The sequence below is a fragment of the Aulonocara sp. 'chitande type north' Nkhata Bay genome, linkage group LG7, assembly GCF_057382095.1.
Source record: "Aulonocara sp. 'chitande type north' Nkhata Bay isolate Kocher_YH1m ecotype deep benthic linkage group LG7, A_spYH_male_GT1.1, whole genome shotgun sequence".
NCBI classification, from domain to species: domain Eukaryota; kingdom Metazoa; phylum Chordata; class Actinopteri; order Cichliformes; family Cichlidae; genus Aulonocara; species Aulonocara sp. 'chitande type north' Nkhata Bay.
In genome coordinates, this window is record NC_141350.1 from 20,449,111 (window position 1) to 20,474,242 (window position 25,132).

General features: G+C 42.3%; 1 protein-coding gene across 1 annotated transcript; it reads right to left on the minus strand.

Moving 5' to 3' along the window:
• LOC147325057 (catalase) lies at positions 1-10,920 on the minus strand. Its single transcript, XM_086299328.1, has 13 exons — positions 10,753-10,920; positions 9,689-9,860; positions 8,247-8,357; positions 6,120-6,250; positions 5,694-5,798; positions 5,361-5,486; positions 5,085-5,276; positions 4,746-4,898; positions 4,520-4,658; positions 3,910-4,040; positions 3,397-3,504; positions 3,088-3,171; positions 1-1,234 (listed from the first exon to the last, which is right to left on the minus strand). The coding sequence occupies exons 1-13, from the start codon at positions 10,816-10,818 to the stop codon at positions 1,169-1,171; spliced, it is 1,584 nt and encodes a 527-aa protein (XP_086155454.1). The 5' UTR covers positions 10,819-10,920; the 3' UTR covers positions 1-1,168.
• Positions 10,921-25,132: the final 14,212 nt, after the last annotated feature.

The following is a 25,132-nucleotide window of genomic DNA, read 5'->3' on the forward strand; positions in this document are numbered from 1 at the left end:
GAAGACGGATTAACTTTTAATTACAAATTCATTCAATATAAGCACAGAACAGATGAGAAATATTTTCCAGTACAGACATTAATAAAAGAAATCAGTCACATTCAGATCAGCAGAAAGTTCACACAAGCAATTCAGAACAGTGAGATTTAATTTAGACAGTTACTTTTCATCATTACATGCTTGAAGTTGCATTACTCTTAAAAGGTCAGATTTATTTTATCAAGTTTCCCACTTGACTGAAGAACGTCAGAATTCTTATGTCCCAATCTAAAAACGTGCAGAAAGACAGTTTTAGGGTAAAGCAATTACAGCCCCCCCCCCCCCCCCAAAAAAAAAAAACAAACAAAACAAAACAAAACACCACACCATCAAAAATCAAATAAACCCCACACTAAACAGAAACAAACCTGGGTTGTTAAGGATGAAGGTTAAATCCATGTTAGTGGTAGTTTTTGTATATAAAAAAGGCACAAACGACTGTTTTAGTTAACATTACATCTTTTAACTTGCTCATCACCGCATACCCACAATGATAACACTGACCAGTGGTTCAGTCAAACATGAGGAAAGAAGACAAACAAACAGACAAACCCACAACGGATCATTGCTCATACTGGGGGGGGGGGGGGGGCAAAGCAGCAAACCTGTGGTTCATGACAAATCCAGATGTTTTACCAGCTTAAATTGAGACTCATCATTAAAGCAGATACCAAGTATCATCCTTAATGCAGATTTCTTTCAAACTTGCAATGCTTTTTTAAAATTTCAAGCATCATAGCTTAGTAGTACATACAATGTGAGGAATTACTGGAGGCTGGTTTGGTTAATTAGCTTAATGCAATCAAATCAAAATGAAATGAAATGCTTTTAAGTGCCTGTTAAACTCAGGTGGTCAAAGCAAACAGTTACTACTCAAAGCTTAAAAAAAAACTGCGGTATTATCATGGTGACTTTATTGCAACCTGGTTGTGGTGCAGCTCACAATGCACAGTGCTGACAATTTAGAGAAATAAATTGCTTGGAAAAACTGAATCAAAAACCAATTAGCCACAACAGTAAAAGCTAGATTACTTCTATTTTGAGCCTTTCCTGATGGATCTAATATTGTTCCATTTCAGTAGTGGTCAGTTATGACGCAAGTGCATTTGCTCGCTTGAAATTTAAGGCATCACATCTTAGAGGACGCGGCGATGGCAGCGGCTCCTGGACGGCTGTAAACATGCAAGGCAGCGTCCTGTAAAACACAAATTGAAGAAGAGAAACTCAAAAATGAGGTCAGACACTTTAATGGGCAGAATATTACTGTAATTACAATGTACTACTATAAGTACTTTGACACCAGATAAAAATCCATCCACACGTTTCTTCTTATTTAACACCTCAGTTTCATACCATGTCCTCTTACTTTAAGGTCAGACATCCTTTGATTATCTGTATCATCTAATGAAAGTCTTATCGATTGTTAAATGCTCCTTTCTAAAGAAAAAAAGAAAAGACTTTTGGGAAAGTCTCTAAAGATATTTAACTGTGAACCAGTGTGGCTAATGAATGAATGAAATTACAACTTGCACTGGATGTATGCTGTATATAAACACACAACTAGGGCTGAACGATTATGGAAAATAATCTAATTGCGATTTTTTGCCCCAATATTGCGATTGCGATGCGATTATTTTTTAAGGTCTTTGTCTTCTGTATTATTAAACAAAGACAAGCAATACATCATATAGTATGGCCAATACTATATTACATTAATTTTAAACTGTTCTTTCCTGGAAGACAGACCTCTGTTATGATGACATGAGGTGATGCATGAATTGATGACTGACATTTTTATTTAACTTCTTCAATCACAACAGTATATTTGAACATACACAATAGTTTATTTTTAGCTTACAAACATCTGAGCATAAAGTGCTGACAAGGAACCCTGGTGTAAACATTAAAATGAAAGTCAGTACAATGTGCAGATTGCAGAAATATACATAAACAAAAAAAATCAGTGGCTTTACCACACTCAGTTTTTCGACATCTGTGAACTACTAGACAGTCATTCAATTAAAAAATAATATTAAATAAATAAAACTAATAAATAAAAAATACACACATCTTACTGATCTCTGCAGTCAGTAACATTACACATAAAGTGCAAACATAATAGCAATTGTATAAACACACACACAAACACGCCTTTAAAGTTTAAAGGCGTGAAATTGGACGGTCTAGTTCTGATTAGCGTCACCGCTGTCTCGGTGGAGTTTAATAAACTCGGCCGTCTGCTTCTTGCTATCTAAAATATAACCAGACACTGGTGTAAATTCTCGACTGTCTCATACTTCTGTTTAATAAGTTTTCTGTTTGACGTTTAGTCAGCTGTGTGAAAACCAAGGAGGAACCCACCCGGGGGATTAATAAAGTTTTATTTTATCTAATCTAATAACTTTAATCTCAGCCAAACCGATTTACTCACGAACAAACAAAACACTGAAAAAAGCCCAACAATAACATTTTTAGGTTGTCTAAGTGACTTATATATTAGGTTTAACCCGAGCAGCGAAACTCCGCGGTGATCTGAAAATGATGTGCCGGGAGTTGTGCCGTTCTCGGCCGCATCAGTAACCCTCGAGCTCCCGGCTAGCTGTCGAGCTGGTGGGTAGCAGACGCCTCTGAAAACGTCGAAGCACTTTTGCAAATATGGGATATCTTGATAAACCGAGCAGATATTTGATGTTTACACAACTACTTTCTCGCCTGAAAATATGTTAAAAGTTTATTTTGTGACCCAGAAAGATTAGTATGAGTAATTTTAAAACTTAGTAGCGGCCGCCATTGTTGGAAACTGGAGTTTGGCTGGGCCGCGCTATGAATTCTGGGATATGGTAGTAATTTGGACAGCCTTCGGCGCGTCGCTGTGACGTAATCGGTCTACAAATGCGGCCTCAGGAGGATGCAGCCCATGAATTTGGACATGTCCAGAGTATAATCGCAGCCTTTGCAGTTAGAAAATTGCACTTGATCATGTCGCGATATTATCGCAAATGCGATATATCGTTCAGCCCTACACACAACTAGACAAGGCCCGTTTACCTTCTTGGCCTCCGCATTGTACTTCTTGAGAAGAGTCTCAACTCTGTTTCCATAGTCTGGATGGGCAGCCTTCAAATTCTCGACCTGCAAGATACCCAAGAAAAACATTACAGTCCTGGAGGATAGCAGGTTCTTCAACAAACAAAACACACATCTTCTTCGTCTCCCCATGAAAAAAAATAAACAGATTACATACTGTAAATAGATTACATTTACCAATAAGCACAACATCTTTCCTGAAACCTCACATTCCAAAAAGCACAAACTATGAGCGACAGCAAAGTGAGAGACTGTAGTGCTTGGACTCACCATGCGTTTCTGGATGAAGAGCTGGGCTCCTTTCAGGGACCCTGCCATGTTCTGGCAAAGTCTCTGTCGCTCCTCCTCATTCAGGACCTGAGTGTAGAAGGTGCGAACCTGCAAAAAACACACAGGTTTATTCTCCAGAGGAAAAAGGAACTAATCAGAAACAGATTTTGACTCAGTCCTTAACTGGATTTCCAAGTTCTTAAACAACATCTTATAACATACAGCTACCGTTTGTTACTAATAAGAAGTGGCCTTAGCTACAGTTGTGTTCCTTCCAAGATGAGGCCGAAGAAACCAAACGAGTGCAGTAACAGGAAGAAAAAGCCACTAAAACTAAATCTACATATTTCCATTACCCTTTAAAAAATGAGCAACAATTTCATCTTATCATTCGATCCACTGTTCATATTAAATACAGATTTATGCAGCTTTTTAATATTATCAAATCTGAAATTGCCTGGGCCTCAGACACTCTGTGTCACACGCCTACAGATCCTGTTAAATCATCATTACCTGTGTGACATTGTCTTCATCTGAGCTGTTGTAACGAGCAACATCTGCAGACACTTGGAACTTGGACTCCATAAACTGAGGCTGAGTCTCTGGGGCACTGAAGCTGTTAGGGTAGTAGTTTGGAGCGCCACCTGGTGGTCAAACAAAAACACTGGTGAGGCAGTGAAGGAAAGAAAGAAAAAATTAACAAAGACCAGATGTTTGTGGAAAACCATAATCAGTGACTATAGTGATGACATACGTTATTCACACATCTACCACTGTACAATGCATGAAATGTAGCGATAAAATGTTTTATCGCTAGTTTTTACATTTTGTGCACAATGTAGATGACTGTGGTTATGCATGTAAGGTCCATGTTATAAAATTATTTCTAATTATTTTATATAATAAGGGTGTTTTTGGATCACTAAGATTTTTTAAAACACCATCACTGATCGTCTGCTTCAAAGGTGATATGCACTTGTGTATATGTCACGTGTATAATAACAGTTAAAAATAACAGTTAAGAACTCAGTATAAATAAACTGTAACACTACCTGGATTAAAATTCCAGGATTACTCAAGATTCATTTCTGAGCCACAGGTACCAGACCTGATCACGTCTCACCTTGGTTGTCATGCATGCACATCGGACCATCACGCTGGTAGTTGGCCACACGAGCCCTGAAGGGGCAGTTGACAGGGATCTGCAGGTAGTTTGCTCCCAGCCGGTGACGATGCGTGTCTGGGTAGGAGAAGAGGCGACCCTAGACAAAGAACATGGAGGACAGAGCTCAATACCAACCTAGCTTTTCTTCATTCCCCCCAGCTTGTCAAATCTGCCATAATGTCACCTGCAGCATCTTGTCAGGGCTGGGCTCGATGCCTGGTGGCATGTTGCTTGGGTCAAAGGCCGCCTGCTCCACCTCTGCAAAGTAGTTGACTGGGTTCCTGTTCAGAACCAGTTTGCCCACAGGGATCAGTGGGTATTCTTTATGTGACCAAACCTGCACCGCGAATAAAATTTACAAATCACAAAAGTCATCTGTGATTTTCAAATGAGCACGTCATTATTTAGAGACAACCTGTGATAATATGGACGTTTTTGGAAAACAAGTTACCAAGTCACTGCACATTTATGTCACGTATTACTTTATAACTCGGATGTTTTCTGTTGTGCAGAACTGCGGTACCTTTGTAAGATCAAACGGGTTGAACCGGAACTTCTCAGCCTGCTCAAAGGTCATGACCTGGATGTAAAAGGTCCAGGATGGGTAGTTTCCATTAGCAATAGCATTGAACAGGTCTGCAATTCCATAATCTGGGTTGGTGGCTGCCAGGCGGTCTGCCTCTTCCACCGTCAAATTCTTTATTCCTTGATCCGTCTAAAAAAATTTATTTTAAAAAAATGAAGTCAGAGATGGCAGAACACACAACATAACAGCTAATAAAGCTGACCTCAGGCAGACCTTATAGTGGAATTTGCAGTAGACACGTTCACCATCGGCATTGACCAGTTTGAAGGTGTGAGAGCCGTAGCCATTCATGTGACGGTGGCCATCAGGCAAACCTCGATCGCTGAACAAGAAAGACACCTGCACAGGAGACAAGACGAGACCATGAAAACAACTACAAGAGTTTCTGTCAATAATGACTACAAGTATAAAGACAGCGAGCAACAGTGCACAGAAAGACTTACTTACTTGAAAATATTCTTTATCCTAAATGTGTATTTTAGAAACACCTCAGCTGACATGACATAATATACTAGACTTTTCAGTATCAGGCTCAGCAGCATCTACCTGATGCAGACTCTCGGGCCTCAAACTCCAGAAGTCCCACACCATGTCAGGGTCTTTCATGTGGGTTTGGGGATTGCGCTTCTGGGAATGGATGAAGGATGGGAACTGCACGAGATTAAAGATGGGACATTAATATAAGACAATGTACACTTGACTGATATTAGCACAAGTGTTGTGAGGAATGTGTCTCTGGTCTTAAATATCTTACATTAGGAATAACAAGCTTGGTTTATTTCATACGCCCTCGGGTTAGATATTTAATGTTAAAAAATAAAAAAAGACACAAAACTGAAAAAGCAGCCACACTTAACTATTTCCATGTTAGAAAAAAAATGTACTGCTGTAATACTGCAACTCTGACACAAAATTATAAAAACCTGTAACATTACGGTCTGCCCAGACACATGCGTCCCTACACCCACTCACCAGCATGGCATCCCTGATGAAGAAAATTGGGGTATTGTTGCCCGTCAGGTCCCAGTTGCCATCTTCAGTGTAAAACTTGACTGCAAAACCTCGAGGGTCACGCACAGTGTCTGCAGACCCAGACTCTCCAGCTGGGAAAATAAAAAAAGTTCAATTGATATTTTACAGACAAATCATGAATTTGTATCATTATCCACTAACTTAGTCTAAAAGACAATGTCCAGCATACAAATCGACTGAAAGTTCACTGTTAATGTCCTTTCTAATGTCACCCAAGTTGAGATGTTAAGAGCACCACTTGCCAACACAGGGCCAGCCTGCTTATAGGTATCAATCCTTTACCAAATACTCACTTTTACTCACATTTCCATTTTCAAGGGATGGTTTATGACTCATACAAGCACCAGCATGTCTAATACAGTCACACTTTCATGAAACACTCAATGTTTTAATTGTCCATATTCTCCTATGACAGCATTTCAAAACTGTTTAGCACGCATGCATTTTCTCCCCATATTTTCACGAGCTTGTTATCTGTCTTCAGCAGACATGAACATGCTGTGAGAAGATTAAGGCTTCATATAATTGAGGGGGTAATTTTCTTATATATATTCCTGTCAGTTGAAATATAAAAAATAAACAGGATGTTTTTAAGTCAAGTCCAAGTTCTGAGGCAAATTCCATCCTATGCAAAATTCAAAATAATAAATGCAAATTATTATTATTATTTAAAAAAAAAAAAAAAAATGAAATATGCTAAAGGAAGATGGGAAGAGGCTGAATGGGTTTGTGACGTAGCAGCTGCTCAGTGCAGTCCAGAGGTGCCACTACAGATGTTAAAAGCAATAGACTATGTGCATGTTAGCATATGCTACTTCCGGTGCAGAAACTCCTGTGGGGAGCTTTGTTTCCAGTGTCCTAGTCGCACCTTGTTTACGGTCCAAAACAAGTTAAGCAAATGAATGAATCAAGCGGCGATTTACATTTCTATAGATGTCTTGGGCATTTAGCCAATATATCGGTAATGGATGTTCATCGACTTGTTGATATTTTTTCCCCCGCGCCTCAGAGCAAAAGAGAAAAGGGATTCAAATTTTATATTTCTCAGTATCTGTAAACAGCGGTCCTTCGTTTGTCGCGGGTGTTATATTCTAAAAATAACCAGCGACAGGTGAAATCAAGTAGCCAATTTTATTTTTTGACGGTGCAAAACGTTTCGTGGACATACAGTACTGCATTTCAGAGTCACACTGCTAGCAATTGATGCAGCGATTCTGTACTGTACAGGAGAGACGTCACGGAGGAGATCGTCTGCAGCGATCAGGACGCAGGACACAATGTGATGTTTAAAAAAAAAAAAAAAAAAAAAAAAAAAAAAGCATGCAAACTTGCACTAAAAAATCTGCGAAACAGCGAGGTGAAAGGTGAACCGCGTTATAGCGAGGGACCGCTGTAATTTTGAAGGTAAGTCACAACATACCCTTCGTAAATACTAATGTATAGAAACCCTTACCAGCAATCATTCATTTTTTGTGTGGCTTTTTTCACGGTTTGTTAACATGCTGTGTAGGTGTGTACTTGACTAGCTGATATCAACATAACAGGGAAACATCTGGTTTGACTATTCTTCACCTGTAGTTTGAATGCTGAACATTTGCCTGTTTAAATCATAAGACCAGTCACTATACAGAGATGTGCTTCTGAATGTGGACGATGTGTCTTCTGCAGTAATGCAGTTCTGCTTGTGTTGAGTGATGTAAACAACTGATCATCTAAACGCTTTAAACGTCAAAATTGATCATTAGATTTTTTATGACACAACAGTGGTGAGTGTTCCCACCTGCTGCTCTTTGTAACTTAACGCGATCTTTCCGTTTTCGAGTTTTGGACATGATTGTGGAGTATATCTTCGCAGTAGCAATTGACCGCAAAGTAAAGCTACCGGAAATGTACAACCCCACATCCGGTCTCAAACCAGGAAGTTAGCATTTTCTCGTGCACAGGGTCTATAGTCCAAACAATCACACCAAAACTGTGTCGTCATCAACAACAACAACCACCCCCCAATAAGCAAATCTGTAACCATTAACAAGGCGAACCCATGAAATCCTTTATGGTCGTTCTTACCCACAGTGGAGAAGCGGACAGCAATTGGTGTAGTCTTGCCGACATGCTCAAACACTTTGGCTTTGCAGTAGCGAGTGATGTCATGAGTGACCTCAAAGTAGCCAAACGCCCCTGAATAATGGAGAAAAAATGAAAATAAATACAAATTTTAAAAGACATGTCTGCTAATATAAGCTTCACAAATTTTGAGTTCTAGTTTTTACTGCATTTATCATGGGAACAAATCTAAGACTCTTGAAAGTAGGCCAACAAATAACTTGTTCAATGTCTGTCCAAAGTCTGAAGCCCTGATCTGTAAAGCCTGTAAAGATTAACAATTGTTCGGAGTTAATCCACAAATAAGCAGGATCCACATTTCCTTTTATACTTATTTTTTTGGTTGTCTTGTTTTAACTTTGTAATTTAATGCAGTCATTTGTAGCTATCTGCCTGCACCAGAATACAATTCTTGACTAAATTTGCACATAAATTTGAACACTTTCCAATGTTAAGGATCAGACCAATGCTTGATCTCAGACATAAGTGCACCACATGCCTGCTGTTAAGACCTTTTAAACACTGGGAGTCTTTGGTGCCAGGTGCTGAATATGTACCTTAGTAACTCTGCATCTGTGGCATTCTAGTGCATGTTAAATGGCCAGTGTTGAGAATACACTGCACAGTGTACAAAGTGTTGTCACCAACAAATTGAAAAGTTGTCCTATCCATTAAACTTTATCATTTTGAATAATGCATTGTCGATGTCTAGATCTCAAGCTATGATTTGCCTACTACTTCAGGCATTAGAACTAAGAAATGATTCATGTCTGAAGACTTTATAAATATAGAGCTAATCCCACGGTGAGTCATTTTAGCATTGTATTTGTGGATGTAGGTGGAAACAACCAAAAGGCACAAGACTAATAATATTGTGTAACAAAAAGCATGGCAGCAGTCATAACTGCTACAAAAACAATGATGTCAGAAATTACACAAACATTTTTGAATGATGTTGACCATAGATAATGAATAAATTAATTGAAGCCTTTAATTTTTTTACTGCCAGCAGGAAGACTTAAAAGAGTGTTACTTACCAAAACTGTGTGCGAGAACCATTGAGGGGCTCGAAATGAAATAAATATAGTGGGACACTACTTCTGGCCATACTGCTTAGCCCTAAGTGTTGGCATAAAATGTCTAGCCATCCTATTGACCTGAATGGCAACAATTTTTACGTTTGGCTTTCTTTACTTAATTACAAATATTCCTTTAAGAACGCAAAGCGTTTTTGTTAGCCTGTTAGTCAGCGAATATAAATAACAATTTTTTTAACCTTTTCTTACACACGATCAGCAGTAGTTTGTGTGCACTTTTGCACTGCTATAACAAAGGGACAGCAAATCGGATAAAAAAAAAAAAAAAGAAAAAAAAAAGAGCATCATGACTACAGCACAATGCCTTACCTGCCCCTTTGGCATGGACCACTCTCTCTGGGATTCGCTCACGGTCAAAGTGGGCCATCTCATCTGTGAAGACAACATCTTGAACCAGCAGCGGCCCTCTTGGTCCTGCAGTCTGCAAGTTCAATTTGTCTCCCACTGGATGGCCACCGCCTGTGGTCAGCACATCTGGTTTCTGATAACAGATGGATAATAATAAAAAAAAACAAAAAACAACGACAACAACAAAAAAAAAACCCCACAAAAACAGAAAGCATTAAATATATCTTGATGTAAGACTATAACAAAGACTAATGCAATACAGCTGGTCTTTCTTTAATGCAATTTTAACCTTATGGTTATAATGAAGAAACAAAATCAGTGCAAAATACTAAGTGGCTTAACATATTAATCAATGAAATCATCTTCAGTGTTTGACATTACTCCTGCATGAGCCTTAAACTGTTATAATAACTCATTGTCTAAATGAACGCCCTTAAAACTGGCACTTTTGAAAGAAAGTATCTATGAAACTAACAAAGATATTGACAAAGTTGCAAAAGCAGTTAAAAAAGGCAGACTGCGTTAAGCATAAAAAAGTGACACGTGTATACAATGGTGCAGTTTCGCAGGTGTACTATCATAACAATAACGCTGAAACTTGAAGCTGCTATGACGGCATGCTTTTTGTCTTTACGTGACTCTCAAACATGCTCAAAACAGCACGAATAAAAACAATTCTGCGACATGAACTTGGTTACTTTACAACGGCAATTTACTCTAATATGCCCTAGTTATATATAGATAGGAGGGTTGAAGTTCAAACAAATAACCCTGGACCCACTTCTTATCTTCATGGTTAAAGTCTCTTTCACGGCTGTGAAAAAGTATAAAGGACTAAATACGACTGTATGATAAATACTTAAGACTAAAACTACACTAAAAACATTAATGTAGAGACTACAGGACATGAGCTACAAGCTAGCTCTTAGTTAGCCTGTTACCCCTGGACGACCTTTCACCCATTTCCAACTGTGGTAGCCACGGCGGAGTAAAATCACTTGATATAACCCAATGCATATACAGACCTGAGAACCTCGATTCGCCTTCCATGTCTTCATTTGGTCAGTAGCTTTATCTCTGTCGTCAGCCATCTTCACAATTCGGTGCTTAGACCACACACTGTGCAGAATATGTTGCGCACAAAACACTGCTATCGTTTTATACCTACGCCAGAATTTCTTCCTGGACAGTGCCCGACGTTGCTCCGCCCCCCTGCGCCTGCTCCTGACCCACTTACGAGACTGAAGAGAAAGCACCAAACCAAAAACAGGCTGCTGATCGTACATAAATCTTTATGCAATGTTTAAGTGTGAAAAACCTTTATCTTTCTAACCTACTCACTAAATATTCACTTTTAAACTGAAAATGCCGTCCTTTATTTGTAAGACAAAAACAAAATAGCATGCATAAAATAGATACCTTATCTGAGGACACGCCTTAATGTTTACCGTTAACGCAAGCAAATCACCGAACAGCATATTTCCTTATTATTATTATTATTATTATTATTATTATTATTATTATTATTATTATTATTATTATTATATTGCAGCATAACTAAATTGTAAAAGAGTAGAAGAAAAAGGTGGAAAATGGCAAAAAAAAAAAGAAAAAAAAGAAAACCCAATTTCTGATCTTTGAATTAATGTCAAAATTATTGAAATGTTCACTTGCACTGTACTGTTTATTGTACTTTCATTGTAGTTTACATGTTAGTACTTTTGCTTTTAGCATCTCACAACCTCAGTTAAGAAATTATTGCAATGATTTACAAATCTTAAACACATATTTTAGTCACACATAGAATAATATATATTTGCCATTTTAAGAAATATACGTAACAGATCTGAAACAAACAAGCCAAGCTAGAGCAGGGCCATGTTCTACGCTGTAGCTTCCCCTTTTTTTTAACGACAGTCCATAACAGGGCTTTGCAGAGATGTTTGAAGGGGCGGGTGCTAAAAGTTAGAAAGGGGCACATAGAACCAGACAGAATAACAACAACCCACGTTCATCAAGAATCCAATGTGGAATCGAGTCATACTGTATCACTGTCATCAGGTGGGGACAATGCAAAACGTAGCCTATGTTTACCTGATAGGGTACAATGCTGTGAATGAATTGCTGCTGCTCCAGCTGCTGATAGAGCTGGGGAGCAGGGTTATGTTGATCTGAGGCTGTAGACATTAAAAAGTCCATAGGAGAGATGGTAGCTGATTAAACAAGTGTTATGAGATAATCATAAAATGTAAAGATTGATGACAGTGCTCGGAACCATAAGGCAACATTGAAAAAAAATGTGGAAAATAAAGTGACACTGAAATATTAGTAAGGCAAAAGACAGGGGTTGTTCTGGTCGGGTAAGAATGCAACAATACAAAAAATGTAACAGAATAATTTGGCTATAATTTGCTAGAATATGTTTTTGTCATATTTGAAATATAAATCTAATACGATCTGTTTTTAAATGTATTTTCTTTAAAACAAAGTGTCTTTTTTGAATATCGTAATCCATAATTATGTGGATATGCATATAGATAGTTTTTAGTGAAATATAAGCCCCCTATAAAGGCAGGGAAAAGCCCTGTTACTCACTTTAAAACAAAATTTGTTCCCTAAAATGGTGGACAATGCTACAGACACATGACCTCTTTACCCAGTTATCTAGTGGCTAATTACCACCACCACTTGTGCAATTAATGAAAGGACAGGTCATGTTTTGTTGTGCAAAACAGGACAGAAAGACAGGGCAGGAGAGGAAGAAGAGAGGTTAGAGTTAAAGGTAAGGACTGCTCATTAAAACTTACATGTGAGTCCTGATGTTTTTAAGTTAGATATTTGGTTTGTACATGTGACATTATGTTTTTTCATATTGTGAAATCTGCTGCAAATCAAACTGAGGTAGACTAACTATGCTATTTAAAGGCTGCATGAAAATCCTCTGCAGTTTTCTGATGGATAAACAGGTTACAATGCTGTACTGTGAGGGATTTAATATCACTGTACTGGGTCTGCGACTCAGTATTGCTCTTTCTGACTCTGTAATTATATTATTTGATTATTGTCATTCATAGTTTAAGTTTTCTTTAGTTCTTAGTGACTGTAGTCACTTCCCCCTTTGTAGTTCTCTTAGCATGTGTGTAAGTCTCCCTGTGTTACTGCTTTCAGTGTTAGCTGTTCCACCTTTCTAGTTTCTCTGTGTTGTAGTTCTCATTTCCAGTGTTTTGTTTCTAGTTCTCATGTTCTGGGTCTAGTTTGGGTTTTAATTATTTATTTATTTATTTATTTATTTATTTATTTAGGACAGTGCATGTTAATGAACATAAATGTAAAAAAAAAATTACATGAATGTAAACATACCAGATTATAGCCAAGGGCTAATTTCCATCTGTTGTCCTTAAGCATAAAAATAGACATAATAATTCATAAAAATTATTATGTCTGTAATGAGTTTAGGGATGGGTATCGAAAACCGGTTCTTGTTGAGAACCGGTTCCCACTGTTTCAATTCCTTGGAATCGTTTGCCACTTTTAAAAACGATTCCCTTATCGATTCCAGTCGCCCCGAATGACGTCATCACGTTGAGTAGCGTCTTTTACCCAGTAGGAAACACGGCGCCTGAGCGGCACAAACGCTCAAAAGTTTGGTTACACTTTATGAGAAAGGATGACAACAGGGCAACGTGCAATACTTGCAAAGTAGAGATTTCATCAAAGGGAGGAAACACTACGAATATGCAAAAGCATTTGCTCAAAAAACACGCGATTGCTTTCAACGAATGTCGTGTTTTTGATCCGCTCCGGACTAGCGAAGCTCAACCCAGCAGCAGCGGTAGCGTTTCCACGTCCTCTCCCGTTAATACCGCAGGTAACTAATCAATTAGCATTGCATATTATGTTAGCGCGATTTACCTTATTACAAAACCTGCTATTACTGTGCGTTGCATTTAGATAACCATGATGAGAGAGACAGAGTCTGGCTGGCTCAGATGCTGGCAGTTCTCGCTGCAGTCTACCGGTAGCGTCTCCTTTCAGGCCAGAATAGACGAATGTCACCCAGCAGTGTCTAAGTTTGTGGTCAAAGGCTTGCACCCATTTGCCACAGCAGATGCCCCCGATTTCACTTTGGTAAGTGAATGTGTTTAATTGTAGGTGTAGCTGAGATATAATGTACGAATTGTGAATATTCTCAAAACTGTATTGTACATAGGTTATACTTTTTTATTGTGTGAACTTTATTTTTGTGGAACTAAGGTTCCGTGTGTTATTGTTGAAGTGGGACATTAATCAGTGTAACGCCACCTGCGGCCACATTGCGGGTGTGGGGTTTCCTAGCCAGAGCTGTACGGACTCCACACTGGGTGAGGAGAAGCCTGCTGCCACTGTGTGACACTGATTTTGCTGCTGCACTCTGTTTTATAGGAATAAACCCTGTTTCCAGCCAGTCCGTGTCTGTTGTCACAACGCAGTCGACCATTTCACATCTGCTACATAAAAGTGGTGCCGTGACCCGGATGCATCTGATCAGCCGCTGCCGATCGCTGAGGTTGAGCTGAACACTTCCGACACCTGTAATATAAGTAAAATTATTCTGTGGGTCAGCAAAAAAATTTCCAGTGTTCTGTTAGTAGGCATTTCTCCCAGTTACACCTGTTAGAGTCTAACTGAGCCGTGTTTATTTGTGTTGTATTTTTCTGAGTGATAGGTATTTTTGTATTCCTTTTGTTTCTGATCCCCTTTGTAGTTATTGCTAACCTCTTGTAAGCAACATGGCTGGTAGGGGCCAAGACTCCTTTAACCTTTTCACGCCAGTCGCTGGGAGAGGTTGGAGACTGTCTGGGGCAGATGAAATGAGAGACAGGTCTATAATGTCGCGTGATGAGCCAGCAAAGTCAGATGACATTATTCGAAATAAAGCTCATGAGCGCCAGTCCTCAACCCCTGCTTTGAGCGACGACAGCACACACAAAGAGCTACGTGAGCTCATTGGTGAATTGGGAACCCAGATAGGTGAATCAATCGCTAGCCGGCTACTATCCAGTCAAGTCCCACTTGGTCCAAACCAGACAGCCCCAGCCGAGTCCCCCAAAGTTAAGAGCCCTGACACCACTCTCGACCTCTCCAAAGTGAACTTAGTGGTCCGACAAGATATCAAAGACCCACCTATGTACAGAGGTGATGATGCGGATAAGTACTCTGTTCATGAGTGGATAGACATGATGGAAGTGTACTTAGAGAAGAGAGGGTTGTCTAGAGCCGTGCAGGTGGATGAAGTCTTAAACCACCTCCTTGGCAGAGCTAAAAACATTGTTAAGGTGGGTTTGAAAAGTAACTCATGTTCTGGTGTAGTGACCAACCCTGAGACCATCTATGCCATACTCAGGCGTTATTTTAGTGATAGTCCTGGCTCCTGTCAACCACTGGCTGACTTCTATGCCACCCAAGCAGTTGCAAAAGAGACCCCAGTAGACTATTGGGTGAGGCTTAATATCGCTGCTGAGGCAGCTGACAAGCATTTACAGCGTCAGGGAGGCAAAATGGAGAACATGGAGGCAGATATAGCCATGATGTTTATCAGAAATTGTCCTGATCCCAGCCTCGCCTGTGTTTTCAAATGTAAGGCCATCAGTAAATGGACAGTAATGGAGGTTCAGGAAGCCATTGATGAACACCAAAGAGAGTGTCATGCAAAAAAGAAGAGCCTGGGCTCTGCCAGACCCCATCCCCTCCTCGTGGCCACTGCGACAACCACAAGCGAGTCGCCTGAGTTTGAACTGAACCATGCCCAAGTAGGTACAGTAAAATGTTCCCAGGACAGCCCGGGTAAGGCTGCTGGAGCTGCCGCTTCAGACCCAAGTGCTCTAGACCGCGTGCTCAGTATGCTGGAGAGGGTGTTAGAGCGCTCCAACCAGCCTGTCCACCCCGTAATTAGACCACAGCCTCTAGCCTCAGCCAGGTTCCCTTCGTGCCAGGTTTGTGGCAATAGCTCACATTCCACGCGCACTCACTGCATGAGAGAGAGGAGATGTCTAGGTTGCCTGGAGGTTGGGCATCAGAGGAAAGACTGCCCCAGAGCAGCTGAGCCCATTACCCAGCAAAATAATCCCCAGGGAAACTAGGGTGCTTGCACTTGAGAGGGGACAGTGTGAGCGAAGAGTGTGAAACCCTCAATCCCAGTGATGACATACAGACTGTATACAAAGAAAGCCTGAAGTGTGCCCCACCTGGTACTGTTGTACTTTCCCAGAATATAGTAAGACTTGATGAGGCAGACAGCCTATTTTACACGAATGCATTGGTGAATGACAAAGTCTCTTTGCAGGCCCTTCTTGATACAGGTTCCATGGAGTGTACCTTGAGCGAAGAGGTGGAGCGAGAGTTAAAGAGCGCTGGGGTTGCATTGGAATTAAGCGACACTCGTACCGACATTGTGCTAGTGGGCTGTGGTGGAGTTCAGGTTAAACCCAAGAGTATATGCGAGTTGAAAATGGAAGTGTATGATTGTACGTTCAGAGTGCCTGCCCTAGTGGTCCCCGGTCAGAAAGATCAGTTGATTTTAGGGACAAATGTTATCAAACACCTCCTCAGACACTTCAGGCTGTCCCCCCATTTCTGGCAAGTCCTGAGCAAACCCGAATCAGCAGAAGCGCCTGAAATAGTGCAGTTTCTGAATATGCTGTCTGGCATTAACCGGTGGAGGGGTGACAAAATGCCAGATGTCATTGGCACTGTCAAACTAGCTCAGGCAGTGACTCTACTCCCCAAGCAAGAGCACCTTGTATGGGGCAGACTGCCAGCGTCATCACCCCTTTCCGAGGGCAGCGCCATTCTGGTTGAACCACCAAAATCACAAACTCATAAAAAAGGTGTCATTGTCTGTAGAACTGTGGTTTCTATGAGTGGCGATAGGTGGGTCCCTGTTCGAATCCTGAATACATGTGATAAGCCTATCACATTGAGACGAAACGCTAAGGTAGCAGATGCTTCCGCTTGTGTAGCTGTTGAAGATCTCGAAGTGGCTTCTGACCAAAACCCAAGTGAGACCCTTAGGGTCCAGAGCCAGACAGTGTGTAGCGACGCACAGAGTAGCCCTCCCTCCTGCCCTAGCCTGCGTGACAGCTTGCAGAAGATGGGGTTGGAGGACCTAGACCTCGACTCTTGTGAAGTCTCAGACCACTGGAAGGCTCAGGTACTGCAACTGATCCACAGGTATGAGGATGTCTTTTCCAAGGGTAAGCTGGACTGTGGACTGGCAAAGGATTTTGTCCATCGCATCCATCTGTCTGACGACAGGCCGTTCAGACTTCCCTATCGGCGCGTCCCTCCAGGGCAGTACCACAAGTTGCGGCAGGTGCTCACAGAGATGGAGGAGCGAGAGCTGATCTGCAAATCCAACAGTGAGTGGGCGTCCCCACTGGTACTGGTGTGGAAGAAGAATGGAGATCTCAGAATATGCGTGGACTACCGCTGGTTGAACGCACGCACAGTCAAGGATGCCCATCCCTTGCCCCACCAGTCAGACTGTCTGGCAGCCCTGGGAGGTAACGCAATTTTCAGTGCCATGGATCTCACCTCTGGCTTCTACAATATTGAGATGGCAGAGGAGGACAAAAAGCTAACGGCCTTCACAACACCAATGGGGCTCTACGAGTTTAACAGACTCCCCCAAGGCCTGTGCAACAGTCCGGCGAGTTTCATGTGTCTCATGATGGGCATATTTGGCGACCAGAATTTCCTAACCCTGCTGTGCTACCTCGACGACCTGCTTCTTTATGCACCCGATGAAGCAGAGGCTCTCAGGAGGTTGGAGATTGTGTTTAGCAGACTACGTGCCCATGGACTGAAGCTGGCCCCCAAAAAATGTCATCTGCTCCGGAGGAGTGTGAGATTTCTGGGCCATGTTGTGACTGAAGGCGGGGTTTCGACCGATCCTGACAAGGTTAAGGCAGTCACCGCTATCTCAGAGGCTGATCTCATGATGGAGGATGGGGTTATGCCATCCCAGAAGAAGATAAAGTCATTTCTGGGTATGGTAATGTACTACCAGCACTTCATACAGGACTGTTCTAAGATTGCCAGACCCCTTTTTACCCTGACTGCCGCTCCCAAAGGAAAGAAAGTAAACGCTCGAGGTGCTGCTTCTTTCCGGAGGCTCAGCCCAAGTGATTGGAAGAAGGAGCATGTTGACTCGTTTGAACGCTTGAAGGCTGCACTCCTCGACTCCGTTGTGCTTGCTCACCCTGATTTCAACAAACCGTTTATCTTGTCGACAGACGCTTCACAGGACGGCTTGGGTGCCGTGCTGTCACAAGTCCAAGAGGGCGAGAGTAAAGCACGTCCCGTTGCATTTGCCAGCAAGGCCCTCGCCCGTGCACAGAGAAACTACCCCGCCCATCGCCTTGAGTTTCTGGCGCTAAAGTGGTCTGTCTGTGACAAATTCAGCCACTGGTTGAAGGGGCATAGCTTTACCGTCTGGACAGACAATAACCCCCTAACATATATTCTCACGAAGCCCAAGCTTGATGCATGTGAACAGAGGTGGGTGTCAAAGCTGTCCCCCTACGACTTCAGCATCAAGTACATTCCTGGCAGTAAAAATGTCGTTGCAGATGCACTGAGCAGGCAGCCATTCGTTCACAACCGTGTTAGTCAGAGACTCATGACTGAACCCTATGCAACCCTGTTAGAGGAGTCGCAACAGGTCAAAGAAATCTCGGTTCAGGATGCATTCAGGCTCAGTGCCAGCCACCAAAGTGTTGAGTGTTTGGCCCCTGCAGAGAGCCTGGGGTGTTGTTCCCTGACTAACGATGAAGTTTCCGCAGTCTTCACAGGCCATGCTGAGTGGGACCAAGGCTCAAAACAGAGAGCAATCTCCTGGTTGACTCAAGAGCTAGATCGGCTTCCCTCACTGGGCCAGAACACCTTGTCTGCCTTCTCGCTCCAGGAGCTACAGGAGGAGCAGAGAGCAGATGCAACACTGTCTCAAGTCATTCCGTTCGTCGTACGTGGTCGGCGTCCATCACGAAGAGAAAGAGCTCACTTGTCGCACAGAGCGCAAAAGACGATGAAACAGTGGGAAAAGTTGAAAGTGTTGGATGGTATCCTGTACAGAGTGAACAAAGACCCGCTCACTGGCAAAAAGCGCCATCAGTACGTGACTCCATCCACATTAATCAGTCAAGTCCTGTCAGGTGTCCATGATGATGCTGGCCATCAGGGCCAAAGCAGAACTCTGTACCTAGCCAGGCAGAGATTTTTCTGGATCAACATGGAGCATGACATTCGCGGGCATGTCAAGTGCTGTAAACGTTGTGTCGTCAGCAAGACACTCGAGCCTGAGGGGAGGGCCCCTCTTGAAAGCATTAAAACTACCGGTCCTCTTGAGCTCGTCTGCATAGACTTCTGGTCCGCAGAGGATCACAGGGGCAAGAGTGTGGATGTTCTAGTAGTGACTGACCATTTCACCAAGATGGCCCATGCTTTCCAGTGCTCAGATCAGACGGCAAAACAAGTTGCGCGCCAGTTGTGGGACAGATATTTCTGTGTCTATGGCTTCCCTCAAAGGATCCATTCAGACCAGGGCGCCAATTTTGAGAGTGAGTTGATCCAAGAGCTGCTGCAAGTGGCCGGGGTGCAGAAGTCAAGAACGACACCTTACCACCCTATGGGTAACGGTCACACCGAAAGGTTTAACAGGACCTTGGGAAATATGATCAGAGCCCTACCTCCGAGGGAGAAGCACAAGTGGCCTCAGATGTTGCAGACACTGACCTTTGTCTACAACTGCACCGCTCATGAGTCCACTGGTTACGCACCGTTCTTCCTAATGTACGGGCATATCCCCAGGTTACCAGTGGATGTCATGTTTCACAATGTTGCAAGGGACAATGATGTAACAGACTATGACAGTTATGTAAAAAGGATGAGAGATGACCTCAGAGAAGCACTCGCATTGGCCCAGACTAACACCAGAGCTAGTCAGCAGCGTCAAGCAGACCTGTACAACAAAAAGCAGAAAGGTGTTGACATTGAGGAAGGAGATCGTGTCCTTTTGGCAAACAAGGGCGAACGGGGTCGTAGGAAGTTAGCTGATAGGTGGGAGTCGACCATCTACACTGTGATCTCCAAGAACCCCATATGCCACACGTATCGCATCAGGAACGTCAAGAGTGGACAGGAGAAAGTTGTCCATAGGAACTTGCTTTTGCAGGCTAATTTCCTGCCCATTGAGTCCGAGGGCGAACCAGAGATGTCTTTTGCCAGTGAATCAGAACTCGGCCAGGAGCAGAGTCAATCTGATGGAGAATCCCCTGTCGCTGATCTTGAGGATGATTGTACTGAACGCACAGCCCGTTGGGTGGCTCAGATGACGGATGACTGTGTCCCGGCTCCTAGAGGACCCCAAGAGTGTGACAGTATTGGAGACAGTGTCTGTGCGCAGTTGGATGATGAGGAGCATCAGGACAGTGACAGTGCCAGTAGTGAAGTAGCTGCTTACCCTGAAGTAGATGATGACAACAACAGCAGGGCTTGCACTACCCCAGTTGAGGAGGGAACACTACCAAGTATCAGTTACCCTGAAAGTCAGCCAGTCAGCGAGGTTGGGAGCCTCGTGAAACATGGTGGTGTACCCCCAAGTAATGCAGCAGGCCAGATCAGGACGAGAGTGGGTCGAATAGTGAAGCCTGTGAATAGGTTAATCCAGACTATGAAGCAAAGAAACCTACAAACAGGCAATGTAGTGAGCAGCTTTGCCAAGAACTTGTTTCTGTGAGGGCTACTTGTTTTATATGTCGGGTGATTTTCATGTCAGATGTTAACACCTATTTTGAGATTGTCTTCAGCTCAGAGTACTATTCATCATATAGTAGCTGTTACCGTGTTGTTTGTTCAGGATAGTGTATAAGGCACTTTCTCTTGCGAGTAAACATTAGGGGGTCTGGCCAACTTTCTTCTGTTTACTTTCCCCATGAGTTGGGAAACATATTTGTTGCACGTATCACCGGGTAGTGAATTTCCAGATCACTGACAGTTACGAATTGTTATATGTGACGCTCAGTTGCTCATCCTTACCTAACGGGTTTTGAGAAGTTCAGGGGGGAGTATGTAGCTGAGATATAATGTACGAATTGTGAACATTCTCAAAACTGTATTGTACATAGGTTATACTTTTTTATTGTGTGAACTTTATTTTTGTGGAACTAAGGTTCCGTGTGTTATTGTTGAAGTGGGACATTAATCAGTGTAACGCCACCTGCGGCCACATTGCGGGTGTGGGGTTTCCTAGCCAGAGCTGTACGGACTCCACACTGGGTGAGGAGAAGCCTGCTGCCGCTGTGTGACACTGATTTTGCTGCTGCACTCTGTTTTATAGGAATAAACCCTGTTTCCAGCCAGTCCGTGTCTGTTGTCACAACGCAGTCGACCATTTCACATCTGCTACATAGGCAGGGACATTACTGGATATTCTTGTGTAATTGCTACAGAATAATTTATGTTAAACTTTGTTATTGCTACAGGAGAATATTTATTTTATTATTTTACATATACATTTTTTTCCTGGGGACCCTGTGACACCCCATTGAAGAGCCGTAGGCTGGATCTCTTAAGATCTCACTGTTGGGTTTGTAAGGCCATGTTACTCCTAAATTTCTATCTTGTTCAAAGAGAAGATATAAAACACAGTTCTAAGCTAATCGACTTTAGTGTTCTCCTTTTTAAAAAAAAAAAAGAATCGATAAGAGAATCGATAAGGAATCGAATCGTTAAACAGAATCGAAAATGAAATCGGAATCGTTAAAATCTTATCAATACCCATCCCTAAATGAGTTTATGTTTATGAACAATTCTCCCCAGTTACTGTGTTAAGCTTGTGTCCTGAGTCTGAGTTTCAGCCTGTGTGTTTCCTGTTTTATCTTGATAGTCATTGGCTGTATCCCAATTCAGGGTCTGCAGCCTTAAAGTACGCAGCCTCAACGATCCTCAAGGGCCGCGTACTCAAAGACCGCTAAGGCCGGAAGTGCGAGGCTTGTGAAATGGGACGGTCTAGCCTCCGTTGCGCTGCCCAGGTTGCCTAGCAACCATGATACTAACAGCTGGAAACGTGTCATACAGCTTTGTTTGACAGAAATGAAGGAGAGAATCTTTTGTTCATTTGTTTGTTTCTGTCTACATGAGCTTTGATCATTCTCTGTAAGATTAAGCTCAGCTATTGAACGGCGTATATTTTAAAGTAAAGGCTTTAAAACCAAGTTAGTACAAACGTCACTAATGTCACATAACTTTGCTGACATGTGGCCAACGGTAATGTTTTAATGTTCTTCGTTATTAATCATTTGCACATAAATAAGTGACATAATATTCAGTACTTACTTAAAGTTTACTCTTCGGGCGCCCCTCATCCGCCGTTTTTTTTTCAGCAAAATTATCCACACCCACCGCCGCTTCTGGGATATGTTGGGCCACGAAGTCTACACTGCCACAGCCTTAAAATTCAGGGAAATGAAGGACGCATTTCAGGGCCGCATTTCGAGCAGCCTTTGAATTGGGACAGCCTTCGGCGCGCCGCTGTGACGTAATCGGCCTTGAAATGCGTACTTTAAGGCTGCAGACCCTGAATTGGGATACAGCCTTTGTCTCACGTTTGTGTATCTAGTTTTGCTTTCCCTCATCTCATTATGTCTGACTAGTCCCAGCTGTGTTTCCACCTGTTCCCCATCCTCTCATGTTCCTGCCTGTGTATCTTAGTTCTCAATCTTCCCTTGCTTGTCGTCACATTGTACCCTCTCCATGCTGCGCGTTGCTCCAGGTTGTTTATTTTTCGGAGTATTGTTCCAGCAATAAAGCTGCTGTTTTAAGTTACATGTCTGTGTTTGGGTCCTGCATTTGGGTCCATCCTCCTGCCTGCCACACAGCAAATCATGACATTTAAAGTAAAGAACAGTGTGTCACTGTTGCATTGCAGGTGTGGTTTCATGGTAAGACTTAGGTTACATCAAGTGTAGCAGAGATTCAAAATTATTTTAGCTGATGATGCTGAGATCAATTTACTGAATTCCACCTTCAAACCAACTTTCTACCATCTAGAAAAAAAGCATACACCATAAATACTATACTGCCAGTGTAGAGGATGGAAATCATAGAGCACAACTCACAAAACCGCTGCTGAGACTGTAAAGTTGTGTACATCTACAAAGAGAAGCAGATCAGCTCAATAGAAATGATTGTGAGTTATGATTCTTTTCCCCACAATGAGTCATTACAGAAATGTTTAGGTTTCCTCGACCTGCTGAATTCCACTTTAACTCATGACTGTACACCTTTTCCTGTTTAGAGGCAAAGTCATCTACATTTCAACCTAAGATGCAGACAAAGCAGACTTGTTCCTAAGAATTTGCCCCTTCTTCTCAACAGCTGCCCATAGTGGACCTCATCACAGCCTACAATGTAGGCAACAGAAAATACATATATTTTAAATTTTCCTTCTTTTCTTCAGTCAGTCAGTAGTCTCATGCTCTGTTCATCCTGCTATCACAATAAACACCTTCCACAACCTCAATCAGCCTGCGGGTCCTGTGTTTGGGTTCTCGATTCTCCATATCCACACAGAGCCAGTGACAAACACGAGGAAGTGAATGTTGTACTCAAATCGGGTCAGGCATGTCAGGTCAGGCTGAGGTGACTAGATCATATGCAGAGCGTGCCACATAGACACAGGTTTCCTCAGAGTGGCCAGCATCTGGTTCCAATGGGAGATTCCCATCGCGCTGACCTCAGGGCCGAGTATCACATGACCAAAGTTCTCATCCCGGCCATCATCTGTGGCCTCCGCCATTGTCACGACAATCTTTGAACAGAGGCGGTGGCTTACAACACCAACTGTCTGCCATCTATAATCCAGTTTTGAGATTTCTTCCCAGATGCCTTAAGGCACCCACACATGCTGGGTCATTTGACCTCAATAAATCACATGATAGGGTGGAGCTAGGTTTCACAATGAGTTCGCCCGAAACCTTGGCTGATTGTGACCAACAATCAGCCTTAATTAGGCTGAGCATTAATAGGGGGTCCATGACCCCCTTGGGTACAGTCCTATAGAGCTTAAATCTGGGACTCTCCACCAATTACTCTTAGAACTGAAGAAGCTTCTCAAAATGAGAAGTGAAACATCTTCAAGAAACCTAAAGAAGTCCAGATGCTTTTCTTTCCAAGCTCCTTAGACTACAATGACCTGGACGACTGAGAACTTTCACAGACATACTGCATACACTTTGGGAGGAACACCCACAATTGGTGCGGGAGTATAAAAAGGAATCAAGGAAACTTGTGGATTATATGAACCATGTCCATTTTACCTTAAGGTGCAGACAAAGCAAACTTGTTCCCAAAGGTTTGCCCCTTCTCCTCAACATTTGCCCATAGTGGCACACAACCACGGAAACCGTCAAATGGATTAATAAAGTAACACAATCAAAAGCAGAGAGAATCAGGACAAAGGCTTCAGCCACCCTCTCCAGTGCAAAAGTTCCTCCATCTAAACTCACAATACAAGAAAAGAAGGCCGTCACATCCCTGAACAAAGACCACAACATCACCATAATATCGGCCAAGATGCAGAACCAGAGACTTTTACATAAGCGTGAGCTGAACATTCTCATTCGTGATCTCAATCTGTTGAAAGACAAAGCAGAACTTCTTGCCTCGAGGCTTAAGCAGAAGCATTTGCTTGCCAAGGGTGTTACTGTAACTCACTACAGAAGTTGAAGTCATAACTTCAAAGTGTACTTAACTGCTGACGCCTCACTGTGCTGTTGTCACGATATCGAAGGACTCTTCAGCAGTTTGTCCCAAGAACATGTTCTAGCTAAAGAGTGTCTCTTCATTGATTCTTCACAATGAAGCTGAAGGCCGTCCTACTCCATATTGGAAATGCCAAGCCAAGTGTCCTGATTGCCCATTCTGTTCATCTAAAGAAGTCCTATGACAACAAGAAGACACTGCTTCAATCAGTTGCGTATACAACTCATCAGTGGAACATCTGTCAATGATCTGATGGTGATTGGTATGTCGATGGGAATGCAAGGAGGATTCACCAAATACTGCTGTTTCCTGTGCCTGTGGGATATCCAATCTACTGCGGAACATTATGTCAAGCATGACTGGCAGCCATGAGATGCCTATGAGCCAGGAAAAAGCGGTATCAAGTTTCTGCCTCTGGTTGATCCACATAAAATATTTTTCCCAACCCTCCATTTCAAGCTAGGCTTGATAAAGGAGCTCATCAAGGCCATGGGCAAAGTAAATTCATGAGGTTTTCAGTACATTGCTGAAAAGTTTCCAAATATAAGCATTCCTAAAATGAAGGAATGGTTATTTACAGGTCTGAAGATCAAGTTGATTTTGCAG

Bases quoted from the DNA above. Each gene is read 5' to 3' on its own strand.
- LOC147325057 (XM_086299328.1), bottom strand. From the start codon at position 10,818: ATGGCTGACGACAGAGATAAAGCTACTGACCAAATGAAGACATGGAAG. The intron at 5,799-6,119 runs GTGAGTGGGTGT...AATCTCGTGCAG, and splicing joins TCATCAGGGATGCCATGCTG to TTCCCATCCTTCATCCATTC. The intron at 3,172-3,396 runs GTGAGTCCAAGC...GGTATCTTGCAG, and splicing joins TCTTCATCCAGAAACGCATG to GTCGAGAATTTGAAGGCTGC.